Source organism: Cetorhinus maximus, chromosome 15 (genome assembly GCF_964194155.1).
Source record: "Cetorhinus maximus chromosome 15, sCetMax3.hap1.1, whole genome shotgun sequence".
Taxonomy (NCBI): Eukaryota; Metazoa; Chordata; class Chondrichthyes; order Lamniformes; family Cetorhinidae; genus Cetorhinus; species Cetorhinus maximus.
In genome coordinates, this window is record NC_135893.1 from 107920193 (window position 1) to 107934197 (window position 14005).

Sequence of the window (14005 nt, forward strand, 5' to 3'; positions counted from 1 at the left end):
AATGTACAAGAGGCCAGAATTGGAAGAGCACAGAGATTTGACGTAGTCTGCTGGGACTTCAGCAAAGCTTTTGATAAGGTCCCTTATGGCAGACTGATAACTAAGGTAAGAGTCCATGGGATTCAAGGCAATTTGGCAAATTGGATCCAGAATTGGCTGAGTGGCAGGAAGCAGAGGGTGATGGTCGAGGGGTGTTTTTGTGACTGGATACCTGTGTCCAGTGGGGTTCCACAGGGATCGGTGTTGGGTCCCTTGCTGTTTGTGGTGTATATAAACGATTTAGACTTGAATGTAGGAGGGTTGATCAATAAGTTCGTGGATGACACGAAAATTGGCAGGGTGGTAAATAGTGAGGAGGATAGACTTAGATTACAGGAGGATATAGACAGGCTGGTCAGATGGGCTGATCAGTGGCAAATGGAATTTAATCCAGATAAGTGTGAGGTGATGCACTTGGGCAGGACATACAAGGCACAGGAATACACGATGAATGGTAGGACCCTGGGAAATACTGAGGATCAGAGGGACCTTGGTGTGCATGTCCACCGGTCCCTTAAGGTAGCAGAGCAGGTAGATAAGGTGGTTAAGAAGGCATATGAGATACTTGCCTTTATTAGCTGAGGCATAGAATATAAGAGCAGGGAGGTTATGCTGGAACTGTATAAAACGTTGGTTAGGCCACAGTTAGAGTATTGTGTGCAGTTCTGGAATCCGCATTATAGGAAGGATGTGATTGCACTAGAGAGTGTGCAGAGAGATTTACCAGGATGTTGCCTGGGCTGGAGAGTTTTAGTTATGAGGAGAGATTGGGTAGACTGGGGTTATTTTTCCGGGAGCAGAGGAGATTGAGGGGGCACATGATTGAGGTATATAAAATTATGAGGGGCATAGATAGCGTAGACAGGAAGGAACTTTCCCCTTGGTGGAGGGATCAATAACCAGGGGGCATAGATTTAAGGTAAGGGGCAGGAGGTTTAGAGGGGAATGTGAGGAAGAATTTTTTCACCCAGAGGGTGGTGGGACTCTGGAACTCACTGCCTGAAAGGGTGGTAGAGGCAGAAACCCTCATAATATTTAAGAAGTATTTGGATGCACTTTTGCGATGCCATGGCATACAAGGCTATGGACCTAGTGCTGGAAAATGGGATTAGAATAGTTAGGTACTTGTTTGACTGGCACAGACTCGGTGGGCCGAAGGGCCTTTTCCTGTGCTGTAGATCTCTATGACTCCATGTTGGAGGAGATTAGAGATAGGGAATGGCCAGACCATGGTGGGATTTGAAAACTAGGATAAGAATTTTAAATTTGATATGTTGCTTGAGTAGGAACTAATCAAGATCAGAAAGCACAGTGGTGATGGGTAAACGGAACTTGGTGTGAGTTAGTTTATGGGCAGCAGAGTTTTGGATGAGCTGAAATCTATGGAGAATACAAGGTCGGAGGCTGGCTAAGAAGGCATTCGATAAGCTGCTACACAGATGGTTAATAGGCCAGTTAAAGGCTTATGGAGTTGGGTGTGATATATTAGCATGGGTAGAGGATTGATTAACAGATAGAAAGCAGCGAGTGGACATAAACAGGGCTTTTTCAGGTTGGCAGGCAGTAAACGGTGGAGTGCAGCAAGAATCGTGACTTTGATGAGACAGAGTGTAATGTAAAAGAAGAAGGGGCTACTTACATTTAAGTAAGAAGCACAAGCAATAGGGAAATAAAGTTAAGTTGAGGCCAGATAAAATAAAGTTGCATAACTAAACCAAAGTAAAATAAAGTTAACACAAGGAAAGTAAATTGAAGCCATGGCAGGACAGTTCAGTTGTGTGGAATGCGTGTCTTGTAGTATGTAGGAAGTCGTGGCCACTACCAGTGTCCTAGACGACCACACGTGAAGGAAGTATCACCAGCTGCAGAACCTTGAGCTCCAGGTTTTGGAGCTCGAGTGGCGGCTGGAGTCACTGTGGTACATCCGCGAGGTTGAGAGCTGCATGGATAGCCTATAGACAACTCCCAATAATGTTTTCCGCCTCTTGTTGCTTCTTAGCTTCACAAAGATGATTTTACATCTTGATTTTATGAGCCAATGTCCTTTCTCACTATTGCATTGATTTCATCCTTAACTAACACTGCCACCCCACCTTTTCTTTTTTGCCTGTCCTTCCTAAATATCGAGTACCCTTGGATATTCAGTTCCCAGCCTTGGTCACCCTGCAGCCATGTCTCCGTGATCGCAATGATATTGTACCTGTTTGCATCTATTTGCGCTGTTAATTCATCGACCTTATTGCGAATGCTCTGTGCATTCAGATACAGTGCCTTTAGACTTGTCTTTTTAACATTTTTTACCCATCATCTTTTGTACTGTGGTCCTATTTACTGCTAGCCCTTATTTTCTCTGCCTTCCACTTTTGCTTCTTTACTTTTCTATCTTTCTTTTCTATATCGGTTTCCTTCTCTTGTGTCTCCCTGCTCGGGTTCCCATCCCCCTGCCAATCTAGTTTAAACCCTGCCCCACAGTACTAGCAAATACCCCTGTGAGGATATTGGTCCCGGTCCTGCCGGAGTGCGACCTTGTGAAGTTTGTACAGGTCCCATCTTACCCAGAATCGGGCCCAATGCCTCAGAAATCTAAATCTCTTCCACCTACACCATCTCTCCAACCACACATTCACCTGGTCTGTTCTCCTATTTTTGATCTCGCTAGCATGTGGCATTGGGAGTAACCTTGAGATTGCTATCTTTGAGGTCATGCTTTTTAATTTATTTCCTAGCTCCCTATATTCTGCTTTCAGGACCTCATCCCTCTTTTTGCCTATGTCGTTGGTACCGATATGGACCATGACCTCTGGCTGTTCACTCTTTCCCCCTTCAGAATGCCCTGCAGCTGCTCAGTGACATCCTTGACCCTGGCACCAGGGAAGGCAACAAACCATTCTGGTGTCACATCTGCGGCCATGATGGGAATAAATACCATGGTGGGATTTGAACCCTGGTTCCCAGAATATTACCCTGGGTCTCTAGAGCACTAGTCCAGTGACAATACCACTATATCACTGCCTCCCCCAACAGTATCCTTTGCAGCATTCCCCTGAGAAAACATCTCCCTCAGCAGTATTCAGAACAGAAAATCTGTTGGAGAGGGAGATGAACCCAGGGGACTCCTGCATTACCTGCCTAGTGCTTTTAGTCTGTCTGGCGGTCACCCATTCCCTTCCTGCCTCTGCATTCTTCATCTGTGGTGTGACCACCTCACTGTATATGCCATTCACGAAGATTTCAGCCGTGCAGATGCTCCACAATGACTCCGGCCACAGCTCCAGATCCAAACTGCGGATTTCGAGTAGCTACAGCTGGAAACATTTTCTGCACAAGTGGTCACCCTGGACACTGGACCCTGACTTCCCACATCACTCAGGAGGAGCATTCCATGTGACCGAGCTGCCCTGCCATGACTTACCCTTAAATTACTTTCTTTACTTTTACTTCCTCTAGTTTAAAGAATATTAAATATATACCATGGACCTTACTTTACTACTAATACTTTAAACACTATTTAATCTAAAGTAATGACCAATTTTTACTTTAAAGACTGGCCGGTAGAAATACTCACCAGTTCCTCCTTACCAAGGCCACCACTCCTCTCGCACTGGTTCCGTTCGATGAACTTATGTTTCTCGTGTGATGTTACTCTTGGATGTTTTCAAAAATCACCCCTGTTGTGCAGCTTTTCAACTCCTGGTCTCCTGGAGACTTAGAAAGATAGAGAAAGAAAAAGAAAAGAACACCTCCCTCCCCTCCTCCCCAAACTCCCTTCTCACCAAACTCGCAGTGATTCCACTCTCCACCAGTGCATTCTGTGACAGTGCACTTAACCTAGATGAGGAGAAATTCCTTCCCTCAAAGGGCTGTGAATCTTTGGAATTCTCTACCCCAGAGGGTTGTGAGTGCTCCATCACTGAGTACATTTAAGGCTGGGATAGACAGACTTTTGGTGTCTCAGGGATATTAAGGGATATGGGGAGCAGGTGGAAAATGGAGAAATGGAGTTGAAGCCCAGGATTAGCCATGATTGTATTGAATGGCAGAGCAGGGCCAACAGGCTGTGTAGTCTACTCCTGCTCCTATTTCTTGAGTTCTTATGGTTAAAGAGACCAATGAAATAGTCAAGTCTGAGGTCTGAGTGTTTCAGCAGCAGATGAGCTCAAACAGGAGTGGAGCTGAACTATGTTGCAAAAATGTAAAATGGGGGTGATATGATTCTGAAACTCCTCTCGGTCAAATAGGACACTTCGGCTGCAAAAGGTCTGGCTCAACTTCAGACAGAGAGGGGGGTGGAATTGTTGACTAGTGAATGGAGTTTGTGGTAGAGATTGAAGACGATGGTTTTGATTTTCTCAATGTTTAATTGAAACATAGTTTTCCACATCCAATGCTGAAAATCACATGAGGAGTATGCTGAATCGGAGGGGGTGGAAGCCTCAGAGGTGAGGTTAAGTAGAGCTTGGTGTTGTGAATGTACGTGTGGAGCCTGATGAGTTTTGGATGACATCTCTGAGGGGCAGCAAATAAATGTGAAATAAGAGAGATCCAAGAAGAGTCATATTAGACTGGAAACATTAACTCTGTTTCCCTCTCCACAGATACTGCCAGACCTGTTGAGTTTTTCTGTTTTGTTTCAGATTTCCAACATCCGCAGTATTTTTACCTTTATCCAAGAATAGATCCTTAGGACTCCTGAAATAATGGAGTGGGAAGAAAAGCCTTTACAGGAAATTCCCTGGCTATGATTATCAAGAAGCATAACTATTGTTAAGTGTTACTGATGAACAAGCCAGTCACTGTGAATGTTGTTAATCAAAACAGATGAAGGACACAAACAATGACAGCCATTCATTGACTCATTCCTCAGGGCAATGCCTTGACCAATCAGTCAAGTTGCCTGGTTTAAATTTCAAACAATGCTTGGCAGTTAATTGTCTGCCACAATCAACTGGTACATTCTCCATGGCAGCGGGGAAAAAAATCCAAATTTTTGTGGTTTGTATTGAAGGTACGAAAGCTAACTTGCTATTGTTATACATCTGTGAATATTCTTTTTTTTAAAATCAAAACAAGAATATAAATAACCTCAGCAGGTCTAACAGCATCTGCGGAGAGGAATACAGTTAACGTTTTGAGTCTGTATGAAGAGTTATATGAACTCGAAATGTTAACTGTATTCCTCTCCGCAGATGCTGTCAGACCTGCTGAGTTTTTCCAGCTATTTTTGTTTTTGTTTCAGATTTCCGGCATCCGCAGTATTTTGCTTTTAATATAAATAACCTCTTGCATAAACTTTTAATACTTGAAAATTTAGTATTGGTATAGTAAGTTCTTATTTTTGAAATTAATATTCTGCTGTTGTATTATTTAGGATTATGTTAACTGTGCTGAGGTTTGGATAGAATACACATGCAGGCATTTCACAGTAAGTAGGAGTTTATGCAGCACAGTCATGCCAGAAGTTTTCAGACGTATATTTATTTGAAAAAATATTAATACAAAAAATTCTTAACTTGACAGAAGCGAGAAGTCAATACTGTGTTATCAGATGTCATTAAGCATTTAACTCCAGACCGAGCTTTTGAAGATGCTTATCCACAGGTAATGTACTACAAATTTTGGAAGAAGCTAGAAGAAGTAAAGTTCTGTCATTCTCTTCCATGATTTGTGTTATCCTATTGCACCATAATTCTCATCCTTGATTCTTGCTATGTCGCAGTACTCGTTTTAATCTATGCATAGAGGGAAAACACCGGTGCTAGAAAAAGAATAGAGATGAAATAGTCAGAATCCTTCTCTGCTAGTAGAACCTCTAGTGAGTTTATTCTATTTATACATATATTTGTAATGTCCTCAAAATTCCTGGGTTTTGTGTATATGTTTTTATTCTAGTGGTGTCTGCAAACGAAATGTTGCTTTCATCAAGAAATCTGAAATATTGTGCAAACTCCTGTTCTGCAGAAAATGTTTATAAGATAGTAATTAAATGGTTGAGATAATAAAAGCATTTGTTTCTTTTTCAAATCCGTGGGAGCTGTGATCCGCTACAGTGCCTCTAACATTACCTCAGCAGAGGCCGGCTAACTCAGTGCAGCGAGTGATCAAACCTAAGACCAACTGGGGTCAGATGTTCAGTGGATAATCTCCCTAAACCATCCCTATTTTGTTTTGAAAAATATATTCCCAACTATCTGAAATTGTTGGTTTCTAGTAGTTGTTTTACCCTTTATATGAGAAACCTGATGTTTGTGTGCTGTTCCTGTCTGCATAACCCTTATTTATTGTCACATTTTGTAATGCTTTTGGTATTTTTCCATTATAAATTCCCTCATCCACATTTAGAATAGAAACTGCCTATGAAAATTATCAGTGTAATTACAGCCTCCTAACAGCAGGACTCCTCTCGTATTTCAGTTTCTCAACTCCCACTCTTCAAATTCTAGAGGAGACTCCCCTGTGTTCCAGCTGCACATTTTGGCTTTTAGATATCATACCAAAATGTTTAATAAAAATAAAGGCAGAATGTATGACTTTAAAATGGGAACTAAATTACACCTGTGTGCTCTGGTTCAAGAACCTCTATTTTCTAACCCTATTAGTCTGAGTCTCTGCCTATATGTTGTACTATGAGTGATTAGTAGTTAACAATATGTTGGTAACTGCTTTAAAATTAGTTCCACTCCTCGATCGGCTGCAAATTTTTCCTTTTCAAGTATTTTTGCAATTCCCTTCTAAAAGTTACCATTGAATCTACTTCCAGCACTCTCCCAGGAAGCACATTCCTAATCAGAACAATTTCCATCAAAAAATTTGTCTTCTCCCCTCTGGCTGTTTTACTAATGACCTTAAAATCTGTCATCTTCTAGTGAAAATAGTTTCTCCTTATTTACTCTTATCTAAACGTTTCATAATTTTGAACATCTTGTAACACTGCTCTTGACCCCCTCTGCTTTAAGGAGAAAAATCACAGCTTCTCTGCCTCTCAAAATAACTGAAGTCCCTCATTCTTGGTCTAATTCCAGTAAATCTGCTCTCCATCCTGTCCAAAGCCTTGACATCCTTCCTAAAGCATAGTGCTCAGAATTAGACGTGGTACTCCAGCTCATAAGATCGTGATAAAATCATAAGAGATAGAAGTAGGCCATCAAGCCTGCTTCGCCATTCAATGAGATCACGGTTGAGCTGATTGTGGCCTTGGGTCCACTTTCCTGCCTGCCTCTCATAACCCTTGCCTTCCTTGTTGATCAAAAATCTGTCTAACGCAGCCTTGACCCAGCCTCCAATGCTCTGGGGAAGAGAATCCTCTGAAAGAAGAAATTTCTCCTCATCTCAGTCTTCAGCAGGAGACCCTTATTTTTAAACTGTGCCCCCTAGTTCTAGATTCCCCCATGAGGGGAAACATCCTCTCCACATCAATCCTGCTGTTAAACCCCTCAAAATGTTATGTTTCAATAAGATGTAACCAGTGATTTTTAAAGGTTTATCATAACTTCCTTACTTTTGTACCTCTGCCTCTATTTAAAAAGATATATATGCTTTTTAACAGCTTTACCAACTTGACCTGCCACCTTCTCGAAGGTGTGAATTCTGAGATCTCTCTCCCTGCTCACCTTTTAAAATTGTGCCATTTTAGTTGATACTACCTCCTTATTCTTCTTCTCAGATGCATCAATTCACACACATTATTGCCTGTGTATTTTTAAAGCACTGTAAAATTTCTAGTATAAATTTCATCCAAATGTGTACCTGACATTAATGAAAAGATGTTAATAGTAAAATGTTAAAGTCATTGTAGTTGAATGGTTCTGGTTTTCATGCTTGCTCACTTTATTGATTTTTTTTATTTCAGCTTCAATCAATTATTGCAAAAGTACTAAATCAGTTCCATGATTTTGCAGTTTTATTTTCAATGGTAAGTTGTTGGTATTTAATTGTTCTTGCAAATTTTTCATCCTGTATTTTTTTAAATTTGCATTGATGCTTCCTCCAGCTACATTAGAGTATAGGAAGCACGTAATCAAATGCATTCTTGTTACCAGTGTAGTGGCTATTAATAATGCATCAGACTGGGAAAAGTGACATGTTTTTGCCAAAACTAGATTGGTATACTGCTTTTGATATAATTATCAGCATAGTCAAGTTTACTTTTTTGTGATAAGTCTCATTAAAAACCTCATAGTTATAGAAATTGTGCGATACGACAATGTACAATGTGATATAAATTAACTTGCAATAGCAAATATTAGTGAAACGATGGTATGCATGAGCCTTTTAACTGTATAACAAGAGAAATACTCGTCAATAAGTGATTCATGATGTACCGTACATGCAAGGAATTGGGCATCAGCGATGACTCATTGGCAGAACTCTTGCCTGAGGAGTGTCATTTTTTTCTACTATGCAAAGGCAAATTAAATAAATGAAATTAATTGTCATTATTCCATGTGTTCACTTTAGGATGAAGTAAAGCAGTTTGTTGATTCTTTTTTCAAAATTTTGTACTTGGAATGTGTGTTGCTAGCAAGGCCAGCATTTACTGCCCATCCCTAATTGCCCTTGAGGAGGTGGTAGTGAGCCACTGCCTTGAACTGCTGTGGTCTATGTAATGTAGCTACACGGTGTTCACTTGAAACTGAAACCTCAGTTAATGCCCTCCGCTTGCATATAATTAAACACAGTCGACTTAATAATTAACACAGTCATGTGAATAGACTAAAGAAGCTGGGGTGATATTCCTAAGAGGAAATTTGATTGAGGTGTTTAAAATCATGAAGAGTTTAGATATAGTAACTAAAGAGAAACCGTTTCCAATGTCTGAAGAGTGGATAACCAGAGGGCAAAGATTTAAGGTAATTGGCAAAAGAGCCAGAGGTGACATAAGGGAAAAGCATTTTTGTGCAATAAGTGGCTAGGATTTGGAATGCACTGCCTGAAAGGGTGATTGACACAGATTCAATAGCAACTTTCGAAAGGGAATTAAATAAATACTAGAAGGAGCAAAAAATGCAGGGATACAGGGAAGAGCAGGGGAGTGGAACCATCTGCATTTCTCTTTGAAAGAGCTGATGTGGACTTGGTGGGCTGAATGACCTCCTTCTGTGCCGTACTACTCTATGGTTAACAGTAATGTGACATTTATATTTACTGTAGATAAAGCACGCAGCTTCTTGAGTCAAGACATTAACAAATAGTTTGCCATCTCTATCAAGCTATATGATTCTATGATGTGTTTGTGTGATATATGTATATCTTTATTAATACCCCTGAAATAGCGCGAGGGCTTCTTGGTTATGCATAAGTATCAGCTACGTTTCAAAAAAATTTAAAGTGGTGCATGTAATTAAACAAATTAGACGGTATATTTTTGTTTGAATTATATGGCTTGACTGCTTTCTTCTTGCAGGCGACCGAACTAAAGTCTAACTAGTTAGGCTAGGATCAAAAATACAGCTGGTCTTAAAACTCTTTGTATACTGCGATTGAAATAAAGACACAATTACCAGGCTAAACCAGCCAAAATTCCTTGATTTTTGTCAGAGATGCATTGGTGATCTTCGATTGTGATTGTATTTTCAAGGATCTCATACTCCATCTTACTGAACTGGTGCATCCTAGCCAATCCTTTGCTGGTTTTTGACGCACTTGCTCTGGGATTGAAACTCACTTTAGGTTGTATTTTTCCTAATTTCTATCAGCCTTTCAAAAAAGCAAAAATTGATTGTAAAATTCCACTCTTAACTGCAGACTCGTCTGCTTAAATACACATCCTGGAATAGTATGATATCAAGGTAATTGTTAGCATTTGGCTCTGTAAATCTGAAAAGAAGTAGAAGATTAGTATCAGTTCACTCTCCAGTACTAGCTAGTTTCTGAATAGAAGGCATTTTCAGCAACAAAACATGGCGCAATTATCCTTGCAAAATCTACTATTTATTCCCTCGGCTTCAGATTTGATGTAATCACCAAATTGGTGAAAAGAATTGTGAGCTGGTTCTATTTAGCATGAGTTTGGACTAAGTAACACCAATTCAATTTGTTTCAACTGTTCCAGAATGTCCAGATGAAGGACAAGAAATCACCTTTTTTAAGCCAAGAGTTGTTCTGTTTCTTTAAAAAAAAAAGCTTCAAGAAGTTTGGCTGAGGCCAAACTAATCCATGCCTAGGGCACCCTTCAAATGAAGGTGGCAGCTAGAAAAGTTGTGATCCACGTGGAAAAATTATAAACGTTTATAATCGCAAGTTTTATTTTTAAATCAGGTAGAATAAAAATAAGAGTTTAAATGAAAGAGGAATTTTTGACTGCTAATCTGTATATTGTGAAAATGGACTTAAATCATGGCCCAGCCCTAAATCTATGGGCTGAATCTTTGGCTCAGTGAGCAGGGGCGGGGCCCGCTCGCCGAGGCATAAAATGACGCATGTTGATGCCGGGCGTGTGTCCTGACATCAGACTTTCAGCTGAACTGTCAAAGGCCTATTAAGACCATTTAAGTCTCAATTAAAATAATTAACGGAGTTGCCCGACCAACCTTAAGGTTGTCGGGGGGGCAGGTGAAGAACCCAGGCGGCCTTCGCATTTTCCATGGAACCTCATCCACAGGCGGGATGAGGTTTCATGAATGATTTAAAATTTTGACTAAAGTTATTATCGAAATTAATGCACGTGGTCCCAGCACATGTGACAGTTTCAGATGAGGGGACATGTCATAAAAACTTTCTCGTCACTTTTTTCAACTTTTTGGACTTAAAACTAATCTCCCTGAGGCATCTCACACTCCCGACTCGGGCAATCCCCACCCCACCCTCACAAGGAGCACACAGCGCTTCTGGGTGCGTGTCACGCTGGGCGGGCCTTAATTGGCCCCACCCCCCACATAAAATGGCGGCGGGGACGTCAATCGGGTCCACACCCACCCGCTCCCGCTCCGCCCACCCGACAGGCAGAAAATTCTGCCCTATGTATAAATTCTGCCAGTGGCAAGCAGCGTAACAACCTGTTCAAAGTGCAGTATACATTTTGGCAGTCTGCAGTTGCTTTCACTGAGTAGAATGTCTCCACTTTTGGAATATTTACTTTGCAGATGATGTTATTTAAGTTAGCGTGTTAATTGGAAGTTGTTTGAAATTTAGTTTCCTATCGCAAAGCTGAATTCAGTTTTTGGAGAAAGAAACGAGTATATGTAGTTTAAATACACGTTGTAACACAAGCTCAGCAGGAAAGGAATATCCACATTTAAAGGCACAGTTCAAATAATATTTTGAATTATTATTTTGCAACGAGGCAATTATTTTTTAAACAATTTCATTTTGGTCTTTTTATGTGTGAATGTAGTTAGTCACTTCATATTCTTGCATGCAGAAACTCAATTTAGTTGGGGACTTGGCCAGGAAGTGCAAGGTGGGAAGGATTTGAAGCGATGTATGAAAATTAGATTTATAGTTATGTTGATCATTAAATCAAACTTCCAAACAAATTTGAATAGTTCCCCATACTAATCTGGTCTGATTTTATAATTTCTGCATGTTGGCAGTCTGCTATGACACAGCAGATAGTAAATGCCGAGCTGTTCAAATCCCAGAGGGAAACTTGAAACAACCCACTGAATCACAGAATCTCTCAGTGCAGAAGAGGCCCTTCGGCCCATCGAGTCTGCACCGACACGTGAGAAACACCTGACCTACCTACCTAATCCCATACACCAGCACTTGGCCCATAGCCTTGAATGTTATGACGTGCCAAGTGCTCATCCAGGTACTTTTTAAAGGATGTGAGGCAACCCGCCTCCACCACCCTCCCAGGCAGCGCATTCCAGACCGTCACCACCCTCTGGGTAAAAAAGCTTTTCCTCACATCCCCTCCCTAAACTTCCTGCCACTCACCTTGAACTTATGTCCCCTTGTGACTGACCCTTCAACTAAGAGGAACAGTTGCTCCCTATCCACCCTGTCCATACCCCTCATAATCTTCTACACCTCGATCAGGTCGCCCCTCAGTCTTCTCTGCTCCAACAAAAACAACCCAAGTCTATCCAACCTCTCTTCATAACTTAAATGTTTCATTCCAGGCAACATCCTGGTGAATCTCCTCTGCACCCCCTCCAGTGCAATCACATTCTTCCTATAATGAGGCGACCAGAACTGCACAGAGTACTCCAGCTGTGGCCTCACCAAGGTTTTATACAACTGTGACAACTAATTTTCAATTTGTATAAATTTCGAGGTGCGGGCCTTGAATTCAGTAGTAATTAGACCACCAAGTTTTAAGGGTTTTGACAAAATTAGATTAAATCTTTATTGATAAGAGAAATGATTTTAAGTACAAACGTAGATCTACAAATTACTACTATGATAAATTCTAAATCCCCTTATTCAATCTAACTCCCAGTTACACTTTTTTATTAAGGCAACAGTAAGACACAGATTTTAATAGACCCAGGCAAGGAAACATGATACCCTAAACAAGTTGATTTCTAAGTGAGTTTTCTTAACTTCAGTCCTTTGAAGGCAGCAGCTTGAAGCATAAATGCTGAAGGCTTTTCATACTTGTAAGATCTTAAAAGTGCCTTCCCTTACACACAGCCCTTGCTCCTTCTTTATACATTTCTTCCTCTTTGAATGCAAATACCCATTGTTTCACTATGTTTTTGGACTTTATTTCCCTGATAATAAAACCCTCTCATAGCACTAAGTTTTACCAGTAATCTTTGGGAAAAGTAAGCATGCTTGTTTCTAAACTCCACCTGGCTAGGTGACACATTTCACCCTGCTTTGAAAACAATCTAGCCTGGTTTATTTCAAAATTCAAATATGTTTCCTTGACACCTTTTGTTTCTAAATTTCCCCATATTTATCCAATTAACATTTCAAACCTAACCTCTCTTCTTAGATCAAAACACCCAGACTGGCTGCCTCTATCTCAATTAAGTTTTAAACACATATGTGTGCGCGTGCGCGCGCGCACACACACACACACATAGACGCATCCCACTATTACTCTATTTTACAATAAATTCCAATAATATTATGAGAAATATTATATCCTCCGGTTGGACAAGCCTGATTTAAATAATATGTTTCTTGCTTTCTTACTTAGTATATCCAAGTGTTCTTTATGTATGTTTTCCCAGTGTAAATTTCTCCTTGTATATTTCAGTGATAGTTGGATTTTTTCTTTCCCCCAAGTGGTTGAGCTGGTTGTGGTTTGCCCCAGACATTTGCTGACCATTAATTTGGACAGTGACTGGGACATTTTGGACAGGTCACCTTCAACCATTTGCTTTCTCTCCACTGCAGGGAGACATTATGGCCTTCATATTTGGGTAGGTGTGATCAGAGCAGGAGATTGGAGCTATTGACTTTCCTACTCTGGCAGTGACACCATGCTGCGGTGTGCTGAAAACCTATACTTTTGCACCTGGTAATTGAGCCATTAATAGCTTAACAGGAATGTATTTTTCTTTCTTCAATTAAAATTGTCCGGGGAAATGTTTTTGTTCTCCTCTTGCTCCAACAATTCCGCAAAGGTACATCTACAGAAGCAGAAATATTCCACAGTTGCTTTTGTAATTATTTTGAATGCATTGTGCACAGTAAAATGATTTTTGCTATTATCCATGAAATCCATAGACCAGTAAAGACAAAAAAAAATTCTTAATTGTGCTGGTTTGTGGAAGATTTAACATTTTTTTAATTCTTTGGGATGCGAGTGTCAATGCCAGGGCCAGTATTTATTACACATCGCTAATTGCCCTTGAAGGTGGTGGTGAGCCACTGCCCTGAATTCTGCAGTCCATTTGATGTAAAGTGGTGTTAGGAAAGGTGTTCCAGGATTTTGACCTAGTAACAGTGAAGGAACAGCGGTATAGTTCCAAGTCAGGATGGTGTTTGGCTTGGAGGGGAACTTGCAGGTGGTGGTGTTGCCATGCGTCTGCTGCCTTTGTCATTCTTGGTGGTAGATCATGCTGTTGAA

The 14005-nt window shown here is 40.6% G+C and overlaps 1 protein-coding gene across 2 annotated transcripts in view; it reads left to right on the plus strand.

Annotated features, from left to right (window-relative positions):
* vps35l (VPS35 endosomal protein sorting factor like) overlaps positions 1 to 14005 on the plus strand; it is a 162466-nt gene that overhangs the window by 65212 nt on the left and 83249 nt on the right. For both annotated transcript variants that reach the window (XM_078559173.1, XM_078559174.1), the window contains exons 18-20: positions 5408 to 5461; positions 5557 to 5637; positions 7886 to 7948. In XM_078559173.1, coding sequence (XP_078415299.1) covers positions 5408 to 5461; positions 5557 to 5637; positions 7886 to 7948 — 198 coding nt within the window. The remainder of the gene's footprint in view (positions 1 to 5407; positions 5462 to 5556; positions 5638 to 7885; positions 7949 to 14005) is intronic.